General features: G+C 45.3%; 1 protein-coding gene across 4 annotated transcripts in view; it reads left to right on the top strand.

Annotated features, from left to right (window-relative positions):
• Nucleotides 1-25,661, top strand: part of DLGAP5 (DLG associated protein 5) — a 175,962-nt gene that overhangs the window by 26,116 nt on the left and 124,185 nt on the right. For 2 of the 4 annotated variants that reach the window (XM_078659842.1, XM_078659841.1), the window contains exons 2-7: nt 542-776; nt 10,909-11,099; nt 11,330-11,422; nt 13,416-13,521; nt 13,643-13,756; nt 15,767-15,852. In XM_078659842.1, coding sequence (XP_078515968.1) covers nt 545-776; nt 10,909-11,099; nt 11,330-11,422; nt 13,416-13,521; nt 13,643-13,756; nt 15,767-15,852 — 822 coding nt within the window. In that variant the 5' untranslated portion in view covers nt 542-544. Of the gene's footprint in view, nt 1-541; nt 777-10,908; nt 11,100-11,329; nt 11,423-13,415; nt 13,522-13,606; nt 13,757-15,766; nt 15,853-25,661 lie in introns of all 4 variants that reach the window. The other 2 variants (XM_078659840.1, XM_078659839.1) reach the window with 1 other exon arrangement.

Here is a 25,661-nt window from a genome sequence, read left to right as displayed (position 1 = left end):
CTGCTCGTCCACACTACCACAAATAGAGCGTTAGTACTATCTACTTTTGACTCTGCACAGTGTACTTCATATTAGTGCACTATATAGAGCCAGTGTCCGCACCCACAAGTTTTCCCAGTCCTCAGCAAATCGGATGCTTGCGGAGGCCCGAATTCTTTTCTCTATGTAAGGCCTTCATTTGTGCCAGATTCCAGCCTAATACCGCTGAGCATCCTGTTGAAAGAGCATGGGCTTTCCATTTACAACCAATTGCACAGTTGGCCAGGAGAAGGCCATGGTTAAGGAAACGTGTCGCAGCCCTGCAGTTTCACAGTTGGTGGAAAATTCCTACCACAAACTAAATATATACTTCACATTGTACATGCAGCAATAGGAAACAATAAAGTAGCGGGAATGCGTGCCTGATTTCTCAGCCCAAAGTGTTTGTGTTTTTTTCACTCCTTTTCTTTAAATTGCTAGTAAATGGAATACTTTTTTTAACACATGATCGTTGAACCTGCATGTTAATTTACATATGCTTGTTTTTCTTCTAATTTAACAGAAAATGGAAGCTAAATCCCAATATACAACCCGCTATAAAAAGGATCTCAGCACTGAAACATTGAGAGCAAAAGTTGCCCGCCGAAAATCTTTGACTCAGAAGGAAAACCGGCACAAAGAATTTAGGAAAAGCAGGAGACTTGCGCTGGCAGATATTAATATGTCTCCTGTTAAAGAAATCGATCTCTCAACATTGGGCTCAAATGAAGATAGTGTGTTTAAAAAGGATGTTAACAGTAAGGACATTTTCTTGCCCCCCTCCAGAATATTTTCGGAATGCGGTCTTGATAGTTTGATTATGTAGATGCCAGAGGTGCTTATTGTTTTCAGAAGCAGCTTCTTTAGTACTGACGTACATGTACTCCCATATACCTTGCATATTTATTTGTCAATTGTTCTGCTCTTCGCAATTGTGATTAGTTTTTATGAATTTATGTTTATTTTAAATTGTTGCTTTAACCATTCACTTTCCTTTTTAATAGTCTAGTTGTGATGTCTCTAGTCACCCGCAATAGGCAAATTACATGGCTACTCAACAGTAATACCATATTACAGTTGAGTTGTGATTGGCAGGGTCACATGACCTAATTACAGTTGCAGTTATCGAAAAACTAGTACTGGCCTTTTTGTTCTGGTTTTTACTAAAATGAATAGTGATAAATAGGAAAGAATTGCTTATGGCCACAAGTCCCCCCCCCCCCCCTACGCTGTAAGTCAATACGTTATGTATTCTGAGCTAAAACATTTTAAAACTCCAGTATAATAAACAGTTGCTAATATTGAGCCTGACTGTGGAGAACGACTCGTGCAATTCTGTTCTAGTCTGGCTTCTATTTTTTGGCAAGACTAAAAACAAAAAGAACAAATGAAGGACTGCATGCTGAGCAATTCAAACATTCACCCCCAGCCATAGATCTGGGTTTAATCCACCGTATTTTTGCATACCAGGCCACCACATTTTGGACCCAGCCATGTGCAAATCCACCTTGACCCTGATTCCCATGGGAAAAATCCAGCCAGAACTGCCAGGCCATGACCTCTGTGGACCAGAAACGTGCATCCTGGACCTGTTTTGGGGTATTGCCCCTCAGCCAGGCTAGCTCGAATCCAGTAGCAGTGAGCACAGGACCCACTTTTGGGCATACCCATCCCACTTAGGGCGACAAAAGCAAAAAGACTGATTTGCATTCTTTGTTCCTCTTCCTCTGCTTCTCAAGGTCATAGGCAAGTTTGGGAACTCACCTATTTGTTGCCCGATCCTGGTGGCACTTTACTGGCAAAAATCCTTGGCCCTCCTCCACCCGCAGGCTCCTGCCTCATCCCTGGTGGTATAGTGGGGAGCATCTTTGCTCTCCTGCTGGCCTGCCTACTTTCCTTTGCTTTCTGCCTCTTTGCACTCTTATCTGCTATGCTTTCTCTCATCGCCCTTTTTCCTTTTTTGCACTTTTCACTTTGTTTTGCGCTGTGCGGCTGCTAGACCCTGTGGCCCGCCCCCTTCCTAGTGCTGTGTTTCTCGCATCCTAGCTGTCCAGCCCTCCCTCTCTCACTACTAAATCGCTGTCTGGGCCCATCCGTGCCCAGCGCCACAGACCCTGATTCTCGCACCTTCCACCAATGACGCTAACACCCTCAACACCAGATGCCAGGCCACCTGCCACATCGCCTCGCTGAAGGACTCTCCAGGATCCTTCTGCCAAAACTGCTTCCACACTTTCATACACCTCCACAATCTAGTTCCACCTGCCGCCAGGCCGATCCACAGCACAGCAACCTGCTCAGCTTCATCCTTCTCAACATGCGCTTCCCTCACAGACACGCCACAGAAATGTGGGACCTTCTAGACTCTGTCTTTACCGACATCGGCTTCTTCACGGCACCAGGACAAACCCAGGCTCAGGCCCGGACATCAGCATTGCCATTCCCGACAGATACAAGATCGCCTGCAAGGACCGCACTGACTGACCCAGAGGAGGCATCGCCATCGCTCACTAGAACTCCCTCTGCCGGACCACCCACTCTGACAAACCCACGGCTACTATGGAATATCTCCACTTTCAGGTCCAGACCAACGCCAGCCCTTCACCTACAGTCATCAACTACATTGCATCCAGCAATTACATCCTACTCTGCAACCTCACCTTCCACCGGGACAACCCCAACGACCAGAACACTGTGTCCCTTATGGAGAACCTGAGCAATATCGGATTCTAGCCATCTTGGATAGATCTCCGACCCATGCAGCAGGACACGCTCAACCCAGTCTTGTCCGCCTGCGAAAACATCATCTACAGCTGCACCTCCCAACTGCTCTGGACTGACCACCACTGTATCCACGTCACCAAACCCCTCTCTCCCCTCACCCCCCACCCCCTGCAACTGGAGCAAGGTCACTAAAGAACAACTCTTGTCTCCCTCAGCCCTACCATACTGCTGACTTACAGACGTCAATACCTCAGCAGGCAACCTGCTCCGACTCACTGGTGCCCCTCAAGATAGCACCCGGCAAGCAACAATCAAAAAAGACCAGCTGGTTCACTCCCACCCTCCTCGAGCAGTCTACAGGTGTCTGGACTCATGAAGAGATGGAGAAATAACAAAACCCTGGAGACCTACGCATCCTTTAATGCCTCTGCACACCACACCCTCCTCAAAACTGCAAAGAAAACGACCCCTCAAGTACAAATCAACGCGCACAACCGCAAAGAACTCTTCGCCATCTTCAAGGAGTACGCCAAACCCCACAGCAAGACCACCGAAGTCTCGCCCTCCCAAGACCTCTGCAATAAACTCAGCACCTACTTCCACCAAAACTCAAGCGGATCTACGACTGCTTTAACACCGAAGACCCGCCCATCATTCCTGCCACCACCACAAGACGACGTTTCTCAACAATCTGCTAAACTGGACCCCGCTCACCACAGAAGATACACTCAAGACCATGAAGAGCATTCACTCGGGAGTCCCTCAGACCCCTGCCGGCACCACATCTTCCACAGATCCTCCACCACCAACTTCCCAAACTTTGCCTAATCATCAACTGCTCCATTGAGACTGCCACCAGAGACTGGAAACACGCAGAGATCAACTCCCTGCTGAAGAAACCGTCAGCCGACCTTACAGACCTCAAGACTTCAGACCCATCTCCCTGCTCCCCTGATGAAAGAACGGAATGCATCGCTGAGAAGGTGATTCAATGAAGTATGTATTAACGGATACAGAGAGCCATCTGCGCTGGTAGCATCCCAAGGCACAGGCTGCAACTGCCTCTTCAAGAACACTCGTGGACAGAAGCACTTGTCAATATTCCTGGTGACACCACATACAATATTCTACCAGCATCACCACTCCTGCCCCTTTTTTCAATAAAACAGAAGCAAAAACATAAGATATACAAAATATGTGTTGAACATTTTAGTGAAAAACTTAACAATGAAGAAGAAGCAATTAAACCTAATCCTGTAATTTGCCGGGTCTCACACGAACCCTAGTGCTTTTCCTATTGAACCCATTCCCTTCCAAACTGAAAGAAACAGAAGGACTGGAAGAAACTGAAGGAACAGAGGGAACACCATTCCCCCCGATTGATACCCTTGTTTGCATTAATCATCTTGGATAGATCCCTTGCAGCCCAAGAGGAATTCCACCAGTTCCCATTGGATAATTTCACTGCATTTCTGTGTACTTCCATAATTTGAGACTCCAAAAATTTGGAAAGACCTTTTCTGACTAAGATGGGATTTTTTTTTACCCTAACCCAGTCCCCAACATTAAGTCTATGATTTTATCTCCTGACAATAGGCTCACAATTCTTTGATCCTGTTTCAACAGACTTCTTATTGGCTGCTTCCCATGCACACTGCGAGCAGGAGCCGTGATGCACTGCATGACGACAAAATACCTGCGAAGAAAACTGGTTAGTGAGAGAAGAAAAGAGACGAAAGAAACAAAGAGAATAAAAGAAATAACAATAGAAAACGTAAAATTAAAAGAAAAATAAAGTGAAACGAGTGTACAAAGAGTTTTGTCTATAACCTTCTTTTGTCCTTCACTCACTTTTTAACCAGTAGACATATTAAAGGGACCATAAAAAGAATTTATGTAGGAGTAGATCATATGTAACAGTTATTAGAATTCCCAGAGGTGTGCCTGTCATCGTGAACAGGGTAAAGTATTTGATAGTTGTAGGAAGGATGCTGCACATACTAGCTTCTTGCATGCGTCATGACGCTGAAACCCTAATTGCGCAGACAAAGGAAATAGAGGAAATCTTTAGCGCGTCACAAAACCGAGTGCACAGGCATCACAAAGCTGAAAACAGTGCGCCAATGGAATCCCCTGAAGCGCAGTCTACGTGTTTAACCAATGCAGGCCTCACAAGGAGAAGAACGTGATGAAGCAGGTAAACACGCATATAAAATGCTGAAGCTGCTTCCTCGTGCTGTGCCCCCTCGCGCTTTACTCTGGCACACGTTGGAGCGCTGAAAATACTACTTAGTGCTGTACGTGTTCTTGCGCTCAACAGCCGAAGCCCAGCACTGGTATTGGCGTTAGTCCAATGCCCGCAACAGACAAAAATGCAAATGAACAGTAACAATTCATGGTGTCATGAACAGAAATATGCGCCTAGATTTCTTGAGCAGTCTCGCTCTCTCGCCGCACTAGTCCTACATTAAATGGCACACTTCATCGCAGAAGGGTGCCATGGATGCTCTGTGTACACTTTAAAAAAAAGCATTGGAAATGCAATAGGTCTCGCAATAGATAAGTTTTAGTTTTGGATATGTAAAATGTCAGTTATTTTGTTTTGTGTGAGTGGCGTTGCGCGGGTGAGTGGCGTTGCGTGGGTGAGTGGTGTTGCGTGGGTGAATGGCCTTGCGTATGTGAGTTGATTTTGTTTTGTGTGAGTGGCGTTGCGTGGGTGAGTTGCGTTGCGTGGGTGAGTGGCGTTGCGTGGGTGAGTGGCGTTGCGTGGGTGAGTGGCGTTGCGTGGGTGAGTGGGGTTACGTGGGTGAGTGGGGTTACGTGGGTGAGTGGGGTTGCGTGGGTGAGTGGTGTTTCGTGGGTGAGTGGTGTTGCGTGGGTGAGTGGTGTTGCGTGGGTGAGTGGTGCGTGTGTGAGTTGCGTTGCGTGTGTGAGTGGCATTGCGTGAGTGTGGCGTTGCGTGGGTGATAGTGGGCTTGCGTGGGTGTGAGTGGCGTTGCGTGTTTGAAAGTGGTGCTGTGTGGGTAAAAGTGGCGTTGCGTGGGTGAGTGGCGTTGCGTGGGTGAGTGGCGTTGCGTGGGTGAGTGGCGTTGCGTGGGTGAGTGGCGTTGCGGGGCGTTGCGTGGATGAGTGGCGTTGCGTGGATGAGTGGCGTTGCGTGGATGAGTGGCGTTGCGTGGATGAGTGGCGTTGCGTGGATGAGTGGCGTTGCGTGGATGAGTGGCGTTGCGTGAGTGAGTGGCGTTGCTTGGGCGAGTGGTGTTGCTTGGGCGAGTGGTGTTGCGTGGGTGAAAGTGGCACTGCGTGGGTGTGAGTGGCTTTGCGTGGGTGTGAGTGGCTTTGCGTGGGTGTGAGTGGCTTTGCGTGGGTGTGAGTGGCTTTGCGTGGGTGTGAGTGGCGTTGCGTGGGTGAGTGGCGTTGCGTGGGTGAGTGGCGTTGCGTGGGTGAGTGGCGTTGCGTGGGTGAGTGGCGTTGCGTGGGTGAGTGGCGTTGCGTGGGTGAGTGGCGTGGGTGAGTGGCGTTGCGTGGGTGAGTGGCGTTGCGTGTGTGAGTGGTGTTGCGTGAGTGAGCTGCGTTGCTTGGGCGAGTGGTGTTGCTTGGGTGAGTGGTGTTGCGTGGGTGTGAGTGGCGTTGCGTGTCTGAAAGTGGTGCTGTGTGGATGTGAGTGGCTTTGCGTGAGTGAGTGGTGTTGCTTGGGTGAATGGTGTTGCGTGTGTGTGGTGTTGCGTGTGTGGGGGGGTTGGGTGTGTGGGGGGGGTTGTGTTTGTCGGGGGGTTGTGTGTGGGGGGGGTGTGTGTGTGTGTGTGTGGGGAGTTGAATTATTATTTACCTTGCAACCGAGCAGCTTCTGTTCACAAGCTTGAAAGCAGCAGTTACATAAATCGAGAGCTGCAGTATGCCCATGGCTCGCCAGTGCATGTTGCAAATGAAACAAAGTATAATGTATTCGGATCGCATTACAAAGAAAGCCGCATGTAAAATCCAGACCCTCTCTTGCCACAGTGTATTAAGGCAGCACACAGAGAGGGAAAGGGGAATATTTTAACCTCCTCTGGGCTCATGGAAGAAAAAAAATGGGAATCAAAAGGCGCGTGTCCCATGACATACAAGCCATTTCGTGTGAAAAAGCATCAGCTAAAAGGCAGGACACTGACAAACACGAACTTGCCAACAAACACTAGCCTGCCAACCAAATGTAAATATTCTGCGTGCAGTGGAGCGCGAAGAGCAGCACGAAGAGCAGCACGAGTCTCTAATGTAAAATAAATACGCTGTGAGTAGTGTAGCGTGAAGGAGACCTCGAGCCTTCAAACTGAAAGGGAAAAGGCGCGAGGATCAAAAAGCGACATATATCTCAGGCTGGAAACGCATTATATATTAGTGACAGCAGGGGAGCTCGAGCCTACTAATTAAATATAACCAAGTGTTTAGGGAGTCCTGCGGCCGTGAATAAGTGACGGCGGGGGGGGGGGGTGGCGGGGAGCAGAGCCTTTGATGTGGCCTGGCGCAGGAGAAATGCTGCTGCTGCTAATTAAATATAAAAAGTGTTTAGGGAGTCACGGCTGCCGAGAGTAACAAGGCAGTGCTGGGAGGGGGGCTGCGCACCAACTGAAGTGCTCTGGTTGCACGGCCTGCGGCCGTGTGAAGTGATAAGCCTTTGAAGTATGTCACGGCGCCTGAGGGGAGAGCAGAGAGAAGAGCAGGCTCGTGCGGGCAGAAAGGACGGCCGTGGGAGGTGGGAGGAGAATTCGGCATGGCTGGGGAGGGGGAGGAGAAATGAAAGTAAAGGCTGTGTTTGCGGGGAGAGAGAGGGGAGGTGCTGGTGTGGGAGGAGTGCTGCTACGGCCTGGGGGAAGCTGGCTGGGGAGGGGGAGGAGAAATGAATGTAAGGCTGTGTTTGCGGGGAGAGAGAGGGGAGGTGCTGGAGCTGGGGAACAGAGTTTATGGCCCAAAAGCGCGCCTGTGGCCACGTGAACTTCAAGAAAAACCGCAGGGACGAAGCCCTTGGTTTGACGAGGATTTCGAGTACTTGAATTCTCGCTCCCTCAATGCGCTTGCGCGCATTGTAGGTCACGAGACCTAAAAAAAAAATTGCACCTTGGAGAAGTGAACAAATTGTACTTCCGGTTTGCTTCCAACTCACCTATCGAAGTTCAGTACAGCCGCACCTTCGATCGCGTCCTCTTTGGTGATCCAACAGTTCACTGTTGGAAAATGAAATCCCATCTTCTGTCGCCACTGATGAAAGGACGGAACGCATCGTTGAGAAGGTGATTCAATACAATTTTTATTAACGGATGCAGAGAGACATCTACGCTGGTAGCATCCCAAGGTGCAGGCTGCAACTGCCACTCCAAGAACACTTGTGGAAGGAAGCGTCTGTCAACATTCCAGGTGACGCCACATACAAGATTCTACCAGCATCACCACATCCGATTTCCAGCCAAGGTAATCGAGAAGGCCATCAATGCCCAATTCTGAGTTTATCGGAGTTACCACAAAGCGCCGAGTCCGCCCTTCTCTCTTCCACCGACTACATCTGCTCCATCCTCGACCAGGGAGGAACAGTAGCCTTCATCCTCCTCTACCCCTCGGGCGTCTTCGATACCGTCTCATTGAACTCTAGTCACGAGACTCCAAGATTCAGACATCCACAACAAAGCCTTGGACTGGATCTGTTCCTTCCTCACCGGTAGAACACAGCGAGTCTGACCCCCCCCCCCCCGTTCCTCTGAGAACCCATAGAGATCAGCTGCTGAGTGCCTCGGGTCTCCTACCTGAGCCCAACGCTTTTCAACATCTACATGGCCCTGCTTGCAGCCATAGTCCGAAGCTACAGACTCCACTTTTTCTCCTACGCTGACAACCAGCTCATTCTTTCCCTCACCAACCGGCCCACCACCGCCAGACAACTTTCACAACGGGATGAAGGCTGTCACCACCTGGATGACAGACAGTTGCCCCAAGCTCAGCTCTGACAAGACCGAAGTCTTCTTTCTGGGGCACACCACAGCTTGGGACAACTCCTGGTGGCCTGCCAAGCTTGGGCTCCCCTTTGCCCCCACTGACTACTCACAAAATCTCTGCATCATACTGGAATGCTTGCTCACCCTGAACATCCAGATCGACTCCATCTTCCACACTCTTCTCCTGCTTAGGAAAACCTTCAGATTGATCCCCACAAAGGCCAGAAAAACGGTCACCCAGGCACTCCTCAGCAGCAGTCTCTACTACAGTAGCACACTACGCAGGCACCATCCAGAAACTTCTCCGAAACCTTCAGAACATACACAACGCCGCAACCAGATTGGTCCTCAACCTCCCCCCCACCGCAGCCGCCTCTCCGAACACCTACTAGAGCTCCGCTGGCTCCCAGTCAACAAGAGTCTCCTTCAAGCTCCTCACACATCCGTACAAAGCCCTCCATTACGCCAGACCTGCAAACCTGAACCATCGCCTCCCATTCCACGCACCCACCAGATGCCTCCGCTCTGCCCAACTGGCCCATCTCTCGGTTCCGCAAGACCAGGACCGGAGGAAGATCTTCTACCTTGACCCAAAATGCCTCTTCACCTCATGCTCTCCCTGTCTGACACAATTCAGGAAGGATCTTAAGACCTGGCTCTCTGAATGAACCACAGCACCCAGCAGAACCTGCATCGTTCGCTACGCCCCTGTGGATTGGGACCCTCACAGGCGAGTAGCTGTGCTTAACAAGCACCAATTGATTTGCATGCTAGGTTGGATGCTCATTTTTACTAAGCTTTTCTGAAGAATATATTTTGTTGATGTAGCATGTTGATTGACCTCTTTCTCCTCCCCTTCAGAAGTTATCACAATTTTAAATTTGTCACTTGAGTTTGAAGGAGGGATGACTAATGTGTATATAGCAATGTTGTAACTTCAATAGGATGGTCAGTTTTCACAGACTGAAGCGGACATGTCCCTATGTGGCAATGAGATGGAGGGAAGCAGCAGGTGCATGAAGGGAACTAAACCTTGTTTCCCTACAAAGACCTTTTTTATTTTTTCATTTATGCTGTCCTAATAGTTTTGTTGGGCACCGAATTGAAGGCAAGATATTCATAAGGAAGGAGGTCTAGGTGACTTTAGCATGAGTTGCTACAGCTTAACTTTTAAATAGGCCAACCTGGTGCTTGGGGTTCGTTCTATTTAAATAATAGAATGATTTGTATTTTTAAAGGCCTTAACCATAAGAGTTACACTCACTTTGTAATAAATATTTCATCCCCACAATTCCCAAATGGTCACATTTGGCAGTTTGCATACTTAATAAACTCTTATGTTAGATATTTGGAAAAACAATACTTTGTAATGTACACTGTTTAAGAAATAATACAGGAGATGCCATATAATTTGCAAATATACACTGAATGTGTACACTGAGAAACAAAAAACGAAATCGAGTAAATTTTGAGAAAGAATTAAATGTTTCATAATGTAAATTCCTTGTTTCTTAATTAGGAAGGGGCCAACTTAAGCAGTTGACGTTTTTGTTTTTTTGCATCTAAAGCGGAAAACCATCACCTGGAAAAACTGCAAGTTTGCTCCTGTAACACGCTTACTAAATCGTGCCCCTTAAAAAGAGGATCTTGAGTGAGTCGGGGGTCAAGGAAAGGGCCTATAAAGAGCTGCCACTGGTAGCTGGAACACCGTGTAATGTGTTCTGTGATAAATAGTTGAATATTAACTGTGGCTTGCCCGCTAGAGAGAGTCCTTTATGCTCAGTTAAAAGCTTGTCTGCAGATGTGTGGGGCATCAATCGAATGACTCTATGTCCATTCTGACACGTGATTGTTTAGATCTGTTTTTTGAGGGGTACACTTCATGTTTAGGTTTACTAGTGTCTTTTTGTTTCCTTTCAAAATGATTTAGACAAAACAGTTTAGTTGAATGGCTAAACTTGTATGCAAACTCATATTTTTACACCTTTAGACGGTATTAAGATTGTCCAGAGCAATTCTCCTTAACATCAGTATGAGCATGAATTTGAACAAGACATCACATCTCACTGTCTGCTGCTCTCTACCTATAATAGAATAGGTCAACTCCTAATGTAGTGCTTAGGCTTGTTGGCTGTCAGACCTCATTAAAAGTATACAGCCTGCTAAACCATTTTTCTTCCCTCCCACCAATTAAATGTAGCGACTCAGAAACTGGCAAAGCAAAGGCTAGACCTACTACAGCGCTTCAAGGAAGAAAAACAACTTCGAAAGCTCACGGAACAACGCGAGCAAGCAAGGCGAGGAATTTTTAAATGTGGAACCTACAAGCATGATGCACCATTGCCTTCGTTTCCACAGATGCAGCAAGCAGTTCAGGTGAAACCAGAAAAGGTATGAAAGTTGAGCTGTTCATTTGTATTTTTTTGCTGTTCTCCAAAGCCCTGGTGGATCTGCGGATGTCTGCCCCATGAATGTTGATATTGGTGGTGTGGATGAAGTTGCAGGGAAGTATTTCATGTCTGATTCTCTGATCTTTTACTAATTAACTGATAGGTGTTGCATCCTTAAACTGCAGTGAGTTTGGCACTGATGTGGTATTTTGTTTTTCCCCATTTATTTAGGTAGCTCCTCTTTCTGAGTCAAGAGTTACAAGATCCATGGCAAGACCCAATTCGAATAAGACAGTAAGGACTCAAAAACTTCATCAGTCGATGGTTAGTCAAAATATTTAGGTTTTAAAAAAAAAAAATTTATTTTGTTTTCTTACCTTTTACAACGGTTATGGTGGATGCCATGGTTGTACTGAGGTGCTTGTTACTACTGGTTAGTTAGTCGGTTGGTTGGTTTTCTTGTGTCCTTGCATGCAAATGCATAAATCAAGAATTTGCAAATGCCTTTTATGGAGTGATTGTGTCGTTGAAACTCGTAGATCCGGTACTGCAGAAGCGGTGCTTGCTTCCTTAATTGCAGAACAAGTACACCACGTGGAGCAGTGAAAGAGTCTTGGCAACATAAAGCCTTGTAATGGTCTAAAGCATAAGTGCATTTTAGCACCCTTGCTTTTTCACATATTTTTTTTGAATACCGGCAAATCACCCGAAATTGCTCTGACTATTCTACTCCGATATAATCTGGGTGGGACAAGCCGTTTGCTATTTATGTGTCCTCTAGTAAAAGGGACAGCAATGTTTTTTGCGAAATTAATACTTAAATTTGTCTTCCTGACCCGGGAGATGTTTCTGGTTCTTTGTTAGTTGTAAAAACACTTGGTGACCCTTGCACGGAATTATACCCCAACCTCATTGTTGAAGTTACGTTTTCAATATGGTGCACTTTTAAAGCATAGTGATTACACTTAATGGAAAGTCTGAGGTGAGGCAAATGGGCCGGACTATGCCTCAGAAATAAGAATAATAGTGGTGAGATGTTTGAGAGTCTTGCAAGTCATGTGAAAATTGCCTATATTAAAAAATAAAAATAAAATTAAGTACATTTTATCACAAAGCAAGACTGTTTTTCTGTATAGGAACAGGTTGAGTAATTTGCATCCGCTGCAGATGCAATAATATGGTGGACTGGGGGCCCTGTAAAGACTTCCATTGTAAAGTGATTCTGAAATTAAATTCCTGGTGTGGTCCAGTTTAGACACCCTGCCTGCAATTGATTGTATATTACCCCCTATTACTTTTGAACTCTTTTGTGAACCTGTAGTCCAGTGTTCTAAGGATGACCGATGCAGTTCCCACTAGTTAGACCTCAATAGACTTAAATTGTACTTGGCTCATGAGCTCATCCATTGAGCCCTTGCTTTATTGGTCTTGGAAGATTATCGCTTGAGCAATCACATTGGTGTGACTAATCGTTGAGACTATCTCCATTATTGAACCCTTCAATCATCTTCTACAAGAGTAAGTTGGTGCTGTAGCTGCATTTCAGGTTTTTCAGTATTAAGTCTCTGTAACCTGCAGAATGAGTCCTTCTACCCCAAGATGGAAGAGTGGCTTTAAAATAGCGTGTGTGTTTATTTGTGGCATTCTGTATTTGGGTTAAAAGCAAAGAATGGTAAATAGTAATTTCCTTAATTGGAATAGTCTGTTGCATTTGGCACTCTGCTGGCCATCAAGTATGATTAACAAATCAAAAGAAACTGCAGCATATGCTGCTTACCATTGGAAGAGATGTAAGTTGACAACATGGTTCTCTGTGGGTAACTTTACCCAGCCCTGCTGCTTGATCTCTGGTGATCGCCATAGTGTACGTGACGGCTTGGATTAATCAATTTTGGTAGTGTTTTTTTAACATTTAACCTGTATATAATCATAAAGTGCTTTATAAGTTTGGTTATTTTAAAAAGGGTGGAACTATTTAGGGAGGATCAGATTGCTATGTATGTCATCTTTGGGTAGGCAATGATCCAAGATTGTTCACAGTATGAACCATGGTTCTTGGGCTGAGTAGCCTTGCAGAGGAGATATTCTTTAGTAATGTGCATGCTGTCTACAAAGCTTGTTAATTTTTTTCCATGTTTTCAACAGATATTTTGATGCCACACTATCTTTTCTATGTTGAGTATGTTCTAGATTCACTTGCCATAGCCCCATGAGATAAATGTAATTGTACTGCTATTGCCAGATCTTGTGCCACTATTTTTAACTACTTTTTCTCTTCTCCTAAAAGTCACTGCATGTCAATTGTTAATTTTTGCAGGTTAACCAGTCCTTTTCTGGTTACAAAGCAAATCCTGACCGTCTGGTTCAGCCAGCTCGTACAGAAACTGCAGCCTCAAAAAAACGAACTGAAAAAGAGAACCTTGGTAATACACCACACGCCTAATCTATGTAATGCAAATAGGAAAATGTTGCATAATTCTTCAACAAAAATTACTTTTATGTTTTCAGTTCTTCCTACAACGTTGCACACACGAACTACAAGAGTGCCTGTAGCGTTGCACACACGAACTACAAGAGTGCCTGTAGCAGTTGCAACACGACCGGCATCGAACAGGACCATAGTTACAACAGGCAAACCAGTGCAAAAACTGAGTACAGGTGAATCCTTAGCAAGTACCAAAACTTGCTTTATTCTCATTAACTATGGACCCCCTTTGTTATTTTGATGTAAACTATGCATGTTTTATACTGGTGCTGGTATTCCAGACCATCCTATATTTTTACTGGAATGGGTAAATCATGTGACACTAGGTGATTTCAGGACAAGATTCCTCAAGTGCAAGCTATTTTCAAACTGTCAAATGCGGGTTCTAATATAAAGATTTAAAAAAAAATTGAAGTTGGGGGGGGGGGGGGGGGGGTGCGCAGCGTTTGTCTTGAAAGAGACTTACGTTATGTACACTTGGCCTGGTTTTTGCCACACCGCTGCATTGTCATTGACATAGACTAGTTATCATGAAAAAGTGATTTTATTTACTAAATATTCAGTAGAGGTGCAATATGTTCAACGTTCTAGTTGAAATATGCCCTGGTGTCATACCAAGCATCATGGCAAATACACTTTTACCTTTTGGGGCAAACCTGGAACTTCCTTGGTTGAACTGGAAACCAGATCCTCACTTATCGGTAGGTAGGTAACCAAACTAGTGCCTATTTCGTAGTGCAGAAATAATGCAATTGGCATTCATGTTTTTTCACCAAGGCTGTATGTTCTAGCAGAGGCCCTCAAACGACCTCACGAGAAGGCACTAAAAGCATGTCTGCATCGAAAGCATTTATTGAAGCTGGTTTCTTTACTGCGTAGCCACTTAAAATCTTAATGATTCTAAACTGCTTGAGGAGATCCACGCTGATAAAGCAAAGTTAAGATGTCCTCGGTGGATTATAATTCTCCTTAATCTAGTAAAATTAATCGTAGAGCACCATATGGCTGTTAAGAAAATTAATTTGCAGAAGTTTCTGAAATCTTCTTTTTGAATAGGTACAACATTTCCCAGGAAGTTTTCAGCAAGATGTTTACCTGTACTTTTCTTTACTCTAAAATGTTCTTCAGATTTGAGAACAGGCATGTGTTGGTCTTAATAGTATGGTACCTCGTATTCTAATCTAAATACATAACTGCACCATGTTTGCTTGATTTGATAAGAGTAGAGAGCCCAGTGCTAAGATTGGGGAATTAACTGCAAAGTGCTTTGTTGCTTTTAAGGATTATATGCTCATTTACTCAGTGAATACCTTTCCAAGAGTATGTATGTATGTATAAACCGTTTTGTAACGCGCTCCGTTACTTGGGAGTATCCTGGCGCGAGTTGAGAAAGACAGAAGCAGAGCAACAAGAAAAAACAGCCTAAGTTATACTCTTGAACAGATGAGTTTTCAGGTTCTTCTTGAATTGAGCCACGAGTAGAATTGACCTATGGGGTTCGCGGAACAACTTGGAGTATGGTTAAATAACATTTTATATAGACAGCCTATGTGCCACTCTGACAGTTCTCTAATTTGCAAATTATTTCAAAATATGGGTTTAGGCTAATCTGGATAATGAAGCTAAAAGTGAAGGACGAAAGACACTAGAACAGAACTTTTTATTTCAATTTCTATTTTACTCCTGATTATCCTCCCTTCCACAATAGCCACAAGTCGGCAAATTACTACATGATTGTTACGATTCATGTCTTATGATACTGGAGGAAATCCGCACAGTCTGGAGGCTTGGTTTGGGCTAAGTAAAGTAACCCCAGGTTCTGACTAAGTTGTGTTAACTTGAATGCTTACTGCTTTTCCAGAGGGCGGTGATCTTGCTCTTCTTAGGGTATGCCAAATGTGCATGCTGAAAAACAAGAAGCAGTTGAAATCATGGCTTCAAAAGCTATTTGAAAGTGCAGGGCAGAGTCCTTGAAGTAGTAATGAGCTCATAATAAAATTACTTTTGCATAATGCCCCCTAGTCGGAGTAAAGTTTTTGTAGAGTGAAAAGTGTATTATCTAAGTGATGTGTACCTTTCTCCATATAATTACATCTGTGTAATGGAAAGATTTAGTTTGATGTCTCTGGATACCTTTTCCTTTTCACATACTTGCTCATATCTCTCTTGTGCTTTACGTTCAGGTATCCCCCAAAGAAAGACGGATCCTAAAGAGAAAAGCAAAGTAATCCATTCCAAAATAGTGGATACCAAAGCAGTAAAGCTGCAGGTACTTTGATTTTTTTCATAACGTACATTTGGATTTGTTGCTCTGTGTGTATGTATGTGTATATATATATATATATATATATATATATATATATATATATATATATATATATATATATATATATATATATATGTGTATATATTTGGCATTTCACTTGTGGAATCATTTAAAACAATGGGTAGCAAAGTAGATTTTGTTACATATTTCAAAGGTATGACATGATTCGTTTTATTGTAGATGTGTTCTTTTTTGTAATGTCCCTTAGCAATGCAATTTGTATGTATCTGCAGTGGCACTCCTTACAGGAAATATCTCTGTTCTGTGATGTAGTTCCTATAGATCTATATTGGATCTGCGCGTTTGGACAAAAAACTGTGGGACTGTTGTCCATACTGATTCCAGCCACCCCCACCGGATATGTTCGCCTGCATAACAGCTAGCTCACAGTTATATATGTGTGTGTATGTATGTATGTGTGTATATATATGTATGTTTTTTTTATTCCATTATAACAGCTGGAAATTAAGCCAAAATGAAATTGCAAACAGTTCAAAATCAACTTCATAAACAACCGTAATAGTGCTAACTAAACACAGTGCATTTAATATATAGACCTAATATTTCCATTTAATGATATGGTTGGTCCAAAAGTGAGCAACAAACAATTCAGAATAATCTGATGCCCACTGTCATATGGATAACCTAGTAATACAGCTTTTGGTGCCAACTAACTACCAAATAGGGTAAATGCATCCAAAAAACATAAGGAAAATAAAGGGCCTTTTCCCCGAAAATAAACTAATTATATTCACAGCGGGAAATCGGTAACAAAATCATGTCACTTAGTAAACTATGCCAGCAAACCTGTAATGAAAGAATCACCTTTGTTTCTGGGAACCCTTTATTCTATACTGAAATCTGCTATGTTTGAGTGGAGTAGTGCTACAGTTTTCATGTATATCAGTAGTAGGAAGTTGGTTCTGTATATGGTATGCCACTAGGTGTTTATATCGTGCACAGAGTTCAGGGCTTACCTAAAAGTGTACAGGACTCCATGTAAAACCCAGAGTACCCTATTAGTGGTAATGTGGGTGGACATTTTGACCTTCATCTGTGTCTTTTAGTTCTCGATTTTTAGTTCTCAATGACATTAAGAACTATCACCATTTTTTTAAAATATAAACGGAGTACGCTTTGCCTCTGCACAGAGGAGTATTACTCTCTCACTTAGGGGCCCATTAGGATGACGGGCGGATTTTGTCCGCCCGCCATCCCATCGTATATTGTGACCGCCCGTCATACGGGCGTGGGTCCTGTATGCAATTAGGATGCGCCCGCCACAGTGGCGGGCGCATCCAGCATTCCTGACATTGTGGTGGGCGGTGCACTCGCAGCCATAAATATATGCTGGGGGGTCATTCCGGCACGGATGGTGGGCAGGTCGCCCCCGCCAGGCCGGCGGTGGCTACCACCACCGGCCTGGCGGGGGCGATCCGCCAGTCATCCTAATGGGGCCCTTAATGTTTTTGGCTTTTGGGTGTGTATTTCCCCATACTATGGAGTGTATGCCTTGCAGTTCATGAATGATTCTTGCATTTGAAAAGTACAATCACCTAATAAATTCTGATCATCCCACACCAGCAAAACTGGTAAGTCTGGCTTTAATATGCCAACTGAGGCACGTATACATGCTGTTTGCATACGCTTGCACAATAATTTATAGACACTTTTTTTTTTTTGTGCTTTCTTTCTCCGTATTGCTATTAGTTCTCTCGCACTATGTCCGATTTATCACTTGCCACTCACTGCTGTCATTTACTTTCCCTTTTCACCTTATGTGTTGTGTATACCTCCTGGATGGTCAAAGTAGCTGATGCAGCCGGCCCTGTGTGCCATTTTGCTTCTCGCTTTGATTCTCCATGACTGGTTTTTTTTTTGGGTGCAGGAAACTGTCGTAGGTTGCTTTACAGTCACTCTATTTCTTTTTGATGCTGTTAACTACTAGTGTGTTACTCTGAACAACTGTTTTTATGTTTATTTTTTATAAATCTTTTTATCAAGTAAGCTTATTATACATCACAAGGCAGAAAGTATTTACATACACGTTACCAATTATGAATTCACATATATTAGTGTGGCGGGGTCAAGCAGCAGTAGCCACACAACTCATTTAAAGCTTTTTCTCTTATTGTTCCGCACTGTGTGGGGCATGAATTGTTCATAGCTTGCTTTATCATGTAATTTGATGAGTGGAATAGTGTTAGAGAAATCTCGGCTCCCTCTACATGCCCCTGTAACCCCGCCAGGGAGACCATATCTTCTCCCACTTTTTGATGCATCTTCTACCTTTATATATTACTTCCTCTGGTCGTTGACACTAGTCTAGGTCGGCCTCCCATTCCGCCACCGAGGGGAGAGGGACGCTCCCCACCTTCGCGCTATGTACCGTTTTGCTACTCCTGCAGCTAATGCCAGCCGTAGTCTATTATGTCTGAGCCAGTCCTCCTCTCCCTCTATCATGAGTAGCAGCCACTTGGCGTGCACAGGCACCGCTACCCCCAATACTCTTGACATCCCTGCTGTCACCCCAGCCAAAATGAACCAATTACTGGACATTCCCATAAAATATGGAAGAACGATCGCTCTTGCTTACAAAACCACATACATTGTGTCTGTACCTTTCCCCATTTGTGTAGCAATGTGTGGAGGTAAGGGAACGGTGCAGTACTCGAAGCTGTATCAGCCTGAATCTCGCCTGAATCGCTATCTCTCTGGGACTTTGCAGTGCCTCTGTCCACTCTTCATCATCAATATTGACCAGATCGTCAGTCCAAGAATGTCTAAGGGGGGGGGGGTGTGGGCAGTGATTTTAGAGTGTTCATTCGTTTCCGGTATACTGTTGATATCCCTTTATCAGCAATGTGGTCTACTAATAGTTGGTCCTCTAAAGGGGAAGAGTCTGGGAGGACTGTGCCCAGTTGTATGTGTACTTTTAGGGCATGAATAAGTCGCAGGTAGGGGAACTTTTGGGAGGGTGCGAGGTCATATTCTTGTCCCAGACCGTCTAAAGGGAGGGTGTCCCACAACCGACAAGGGGGGGGGCGACAAGGGGAACACCGACAAGGGAAACACGACTATTTAGTCCAGTTTCCTGTCTAGCCGGAATAGCTCCAGAATAGTTAGAAACTGTAGAGGACCCTCGCTATGGAGAAGTAAGGCTTCAAGAGCTATAAAATAGTCATCAGCATATAGGTAGATGCACGCCTCCCATCTGCCGGGCGATGAGATGCCCCAAATCATCAGATCCGTCCTGATCCAATGTTCCAGAGGTTCCAGCGCCAGGGCAATAGCAGGGGCGACAGAGGGCAGCCCTGCCTGGATCCCTACGCTTTGCAAATTGTCTTGACAGTGCCCCATTGACTCTCACTCTCGCCGGTGGGGCTTGGTAGAGCAGTTTTACCCAATCACTACCATGTACAGGTGGCACTGCTTGGCTAGCGCATGCGTCCTAGCTGCATTGCCGCCAAGGCTCGCAGATCTTGTTGGCGCAGTACTAGTTTGTGTCGTAGCGCTATGCTCCCTTTTTCCACCACTTCCTGCTCTAACCCCAGAATCTCCTACTCCAGGGTGAGAATTTTAGACACTTCCTCTTTTTTTTCTTCTTTGTTATCAATACCTGGGCCTGCCCTTGCAATACAGTCTTAAAAGCCTCCCAGAGGGTCTGGTGGGATGCCACAGAACCCTAATTTTCCTTGAAGTACAGGTCTGCTCCCATGTGGACTTTGTTGAAGTTCGGAGGCTCGCAAATACCAAGTATCTATCCTGGGAAATTCTGCCTTGTTAGTGACTGGGCCCTTGAGTACAATGCTTAGGAGGGAATGGTCTGAAATACCCCTCGCTGATGCGTCTGCATCTCAAAGCTTCCCACCGGGTCATGGCGTGTGGGTAGGTAGTAGAGCCGTGAGAATGACCTGTGTTGTGCCGAGTAGTATGTGTACTATTTCACGTGAGGGTTGTGGCCCCCCCCATAAGTCCACCAGTCCCATTGCTGTCAAGCCTGGAAGATTCTGTTTACTAGCATGTCCCCCAGTCGGTTCTAGTCTGGGCCCATCACTTCGTTCGTGTCCCATCTCGCAAAGAGTGTCTGCGGTTAAGCCCACCAGTAATGTTCTAATGTCCGGGAGGTTGGTTGCATGCAGCTTAGGCTGGATGTACAGCAAGCATAAAGTGAGTAATGGCTCTCCCACCTGCCCGCTAGGGCCACACAGCACCCCATATCTGCGCACCAGATTTAATTGATTGTGAGGGGCAAGGAGTTTCAGAGCAGGATACCTATGACGTGGGAACCCGCCGAATATCCTGAGTGAGACGCTTACTTGTACTCAAAGCGGTCGAAGGCTTCCCTTAAGGTGCGCCTCTTGTAGTAATACAACATCTGGGGAGTGGTGTTTAATGTGCTGCAGGACTAGTGTACGTTTTAATTTTGTTCCCCAAATCAATTCCATTCCATGTCCATGCACATATGCAAGCTGGTCTTGTCTTCATCATGGGTGTAAAAAAAAAAATTTGATGGACGGAATGCTGGACCATGCAAACATTCACCCCCAGTCACAAGGATTTGGGTTTAATCCATCATTCTTTTGCTCACCGCACCATCCCAGTTTGGACCCAGCCATATGCAAATTAGTCTTAACCCTGCTCCTTGTGGGAACAGTCCAGCCCGAACTGCCAAGCCAGGTCCTCCCTGGACCGGAAACAAGCATCCTGGGACTGGTTTCTGGGCACACCCTTCATCAGCCAGGTTAGCTTGACTCCAGTGGTGTAGTGAGCACGAGACCCACGTCTGGTCATACCCTTCCCAATTAGGTCGACCTATGCAGTTCGGGCTGGACTGTTCCCATTGGGCACAGGGTCAAGACTGATTTTGCATATGACTGGGTCCAAACTGGAATGGCATGGTGCGCAAAAAAAACTATGGATTTAGGCCCAGATTTCTGTACTAGGGTGAATGTATGACCTTCATCTGAATTCTGTCCATCAATTGTTCTTTTTGCATTCATCATGGATTTGTCATGTTCCATGTGTGACTCGCCCCCGCCCGAACCCAGTACATGCATGTGTTGTATATTGGCTGTGTCTTGTATGGGCAACATTAATCAACATAACATGGACATACCGTTCCCCCAACTGCCCCATTCCCTGCATGCCTGCTTGGCGAGTTACAAACCCCCCATATCCCCAACATGCAGAGTGCCTGTCGCCCAAACCGTGTATCTATGACAATAAAAGAAGGCTGGCGTGTATGCCGCCGGCCTCTATTAAGAAGCCACTTAAGACGGATAGGTCAACACCCAAATCCCTTGAGGACTGCAAATGGCAGAAGTCACCAGAGGACAGGGAGCGTTTCTGGGACAAAGTCTCAAACTGGAGGATGGAGTATAGATGAGAGATTCAAGAGCCCCCTTCATCTCCCAACCCACCTACACCCCACACCACCCTACACCAAAAACAAGGAGATGCACAGGACTTCATTTCAGACCATTTGTGTCACTCTGTATCAGCCCTTGGGCCAGATGGTGAGCCCGGGGTGGGCGTCCGCTCCTGGTTACCCCTCCGCCCGGCCTGTTTCCAGCCACTCCTGTGCCTCTTCGGGTGCCGTTAAGAAATGTGATTTTCCGTCTGCAAACAATCTGAGCTTGGAGGGGTTCAGCATCCTGTATTTCAGATTTCTGTCTTGGAGGGTCTTTTTCACTGCGTCCAAGGTCTGCCTTTGGTGCTGCACCTGGAGCGTGAAGTCTGGGGGGAAAAGGTGATGGTGGCGTTTCCATAGCAGAGGTCACTGTGTGAGCATGCCGCTTGTAAGATGGTGTCCCCATCTCTGAAGTTGAGTATGCAAGCTATGATTGTGCGGGGGACAGTGCTCGATGTGCTCTGTCTACAGAAAAGAAGTTGGATAAACGCTTGGGCTTGAGGGTGTGGAGAATCAAATCTTCCAGGAAGAGATCCACCGATTGCCCCTCTGGGATTCCCACCACCTGGATATTATTGTGGCAGGCCCTGCCTTCGTGGTCTTTTAGGAGGGCCATCATTTTTGTTTGCAGTTTCATCAGTATTGACACTTGCTCTTCCAGATTTTTAATTTTAGATTCCAGGCCCCTGATGTTCGTTTCAGCTGCAGACATTTTGTCTGCCAACTTGAGAAACTCTGCCCTGAGCAAGTTCACCTCTTCCGTCGCCTTATCAAGCTTACGTTGCAGGGTACCATGTAGGTGCGTGATTGCTTTCATGATGGAAAAAACAGGGAGGCCTGCGTTTTTCTATTCTTGCCCCCCTGCTTCTGTAACGCCCTTCCTTTCACCATTCGGTCCCTCTCTGGTTACATGGACTTCCGCAAAGCTTTAAAGACTCCTCTCTTTTCTTTAGCCTTTCCTCTGCAATAACCTCCCGTACTTCACTTTCATTTTCACTCACGTTTCCTCCTCTAGGTCAAGTCATAGCGCCATGAAACCGCTTGGTGTTAGTGCGCTCAATAAATTCCTTCAACTTCATGATGTCTAAGTGAAGGGACCAAAGTATGCTCTTCCTCGTCGGTTACTGCTGGATTCCTGGTTGCGGGAGCAGGCCCACAGCTGATGCCTCCAACACCATCTCTGTTTGTGTCTCTTACGGGTCTTGGGCAGGCCCGCCGATCACCAGGCCGCCTCCTCTCCATCACGTCAAGGTGATGCAGCCTGCTTCAGGCACCCCTGCCGGGGCCCGGGGGGGGGGCAGCTCTGGATGTGGTTTCTCGGGCCGCCGGGCGTCCCCGCAGTTCGTCAGCAAGGCAGACGAAGGCAGACCGAGCCACTCAGCCCCACTCTCGTCGATGGCCGAAAACTGCAGTTAGCAGCCGGCCGCGGCTGACACCATCCTATGCCTCCAGCGCGTTGCGCCAAGCGCTACTGCAGTAGTCTTCTTTGGGCTGCCACGGGTCGCCGACTTGATCCCCGTTGCCTCCAACCGCTTTGTTGAGACAGTGACCTCATTAAATGGATGATGTTGGATATTTTGAGGATCTATGCTGGCAGCTAGCGCAGCTGGGGGCCGGCTGCAGGCCATGTCCCCCCACCCCCCTCTGAACAATTGTGATCAAATTAGTATCTCTCCTTCACTTACGACCAGGCCATACTGTGGCAAAAGGTTGGTAGGAGCAAATTATTAGTGATACGGTACAGACTACATCTGTAAACCAGTGGATAGTTTAACTACTGGTACTAGCTTTTACTGTCTGTCAGTGTAGTATGTCTTGACACTGATTCTGTGCGTGTGGGCCTAGGGTGTGTCTGCGTAGTACTTTAACAGTCCTCTCAAAATCAGAACATTTTTCCCAGACCTGCAGGTCTAGTAACTTGAATAATCTATTGACCGAACTGTAATGCAATGACCTTAAGCTTGCCTCCAATTGTGTGATTCTAGGCACATGTATTTTACTCAGTCACCTTATTTTTCCTTACCACGTCTGAGTTCAGCATGTCTGCTATACAAACAAAACTTTTGTTTAATTTATTAGACTAAACATTTGCTTCCTGGACAATAATCTAGCCCACATGGCCCCCTGACTTGGCTCTTAGTTCGCTAATAGCATTTTCATCAGGTCGGGGCAGGGATGTTTCTCAGTTGATATTTTAAAACCGTCACTTTTAATAAATATATTACTATAGCATGATGTGGTAATGCATTGTCCTTTAGAAACAACCCTTTTCCATTGAAATGGCCACAAACCTTCCCATTGACCTGCAGTTTTACTGACAAATCTATATATCATACGAACAATAAAGTGTGGAAATCTGCTTTCAGCAAATATTTATCGTTTACCATCACCAAGTAAAGTATTCTGATTCGTTTTGAGCCTATTTAAATCTTTGTTTCCATCTCATTTCAGAATTTTAAAAAAGTGCTTTGTTAACACTGAAATATAGTTTGAAATATTTGGACAGTTAATTTTCAAGCTGTAGGAAGCTGGCTTTTTATGCAGTATACCAAAACGAGGTGTACTATGTAGGAAGTCCAGACGGCCCTTATTGGTTTACAGGCCTTAAATTAATAATCCCAAATGTCATTTTGTTGCAGTTTAGGCTGATCATGGGATAGTGTTAATGCATTTGTTGAACACAATCAATAAATTACAACCTCAAGAATAAACTCAAGACCAATTTTAGAAAAATAACTGGTATTGTTATATTTGAACACCAAAAACTTCGTTAATGAGTAGGTACTTTTCAGGTTATACACTTTTGCAGGTACGTACAAATTTCACTCAAATGCGTTTTTACTTTGTAATGCTATCCTGTGGAGAAAAACATACAGGTACTTGCAAACCATTCTTAGGGGTTCCCTTTAAGACTTAAGATGCTGGGGGGGGGGGTGCAAGGTCCAAAGTACCAACAGTTCACGCTTACCTGCCCTGCTGTTCAAGAACAGCAAAGAGTGCCCCTGGAATAAGGCTAGTTCAAGGTAGGAAAATCAGGGGTACTAAAGCAAGGTTCCTACTTATGCAGATTATTGGTTGGCAGAAACTCATCATATCACAAAAGCTCACTTAGAGTCCTAAAGGAGCTAAAGAAAAACCAGGAGCAGAACATTCATAGATACAACTATAATATATGGACATATATACAGACATTGTTTTTGAATTCTTGTTTATATCATTTTTATTTGTATTTTATATGGAGAAAAAAATTAAAAGGAAATACTCAAAACTCACATTCTCATATTACAAAATCATAATTTATGCAACATAACCCAAAGATAAGTCTCTGACCATACAACCTCACATACACTCATTCAATACCCACTAAAACAGAAATATCAGAAACCTAAGACGTGTCTTAGCTCTATGAGGACCTATAAGAAGCAATCCAGTTTCTTTTTAACAGCACAGGTTGTTTTTTTCCGAAAAATGTAGGTCTGTATATATGTCCATATAATATAGCTGTATCTATGGATGTCCCTGTGTTTTTTTCTTTAGCTCCTTTAGGACTCTAAGTGAGCCTTTGTGATATGATGAGTGTCTGCCAACCAATAATCTGCATAGGTAGGAACCTTGGTTTTGTTTCGTTAACTGCCTTGGAGTGTCTGGGTGCAGCGTTGCTGGACCGCTTGGTAGCCTTGCATGCTACACTGTAGGGAAGGGGGGCACTGCACCCAGTATTTGACCACTTCCTTTAGGAAGTGGGCATAACCCTGTCCCAGAATTACTGATTCCACCAAAGTCATAATGGTGGAACCTTTATTTCATGGAGCACATCAAGCAGCCCACCATAGGAGTGTGACTGGCCTAGTAGTCCACCACGCCTCCTTGCGTATCTAATTACCCACCTGTCCTGGTGCAAGATGGGCCTCAGGGCAAGGGGTGACATCTTCCAGATCTTTGGAAGCTGGGGGTTGCAAAGCAAAGGCAGCAGAGGCTTTGACGCCTCTGGCCTTGGAATGCAGACTCACTAGCAATTCTGCCAGAGCAGGCATTGTTTCTGACCTCAGAGCACATGGTCTCACGTTTGGGGGGGTGGGGGGAAGCAGAAACTAGTCTATGGTGGCAGGCTGAACAATACCAGTCAGCCAGCACACTAAGAGGCTGGTATTTTTTTCAGAGATGCATATCTTAATAAATCCACCATTGACCTCCGTGTGTCTTTATTAAGACAAGGTGTTTTATACCAAACACAATAGGTTTCAGTGAAGCCATCATGTAACTGGGGAACTCATAAGGACCAGTACATATAATTAAGATGGCTTCCCTGTTTCGTTTACTATCTAGTAATTGAACTAGA

The sequence above is a fragment of the Lissotriton helveticus genome, chromosome 9 (genome assembly GCF_964261635.1).
Source record: "Lissotriton helveticus chromosome 9, aLisHel1.1, whole genome shotgun sequence".
Lineage (NCBI taxonomy): Eukaryota > Metazoa > Chordata > Amphibia > Caudata > Salamandridae > Lissotriton > Lissotriton helveticus.
This window is presented reverse-complemented; position numbering and strand designations above follow the sequence as displayed.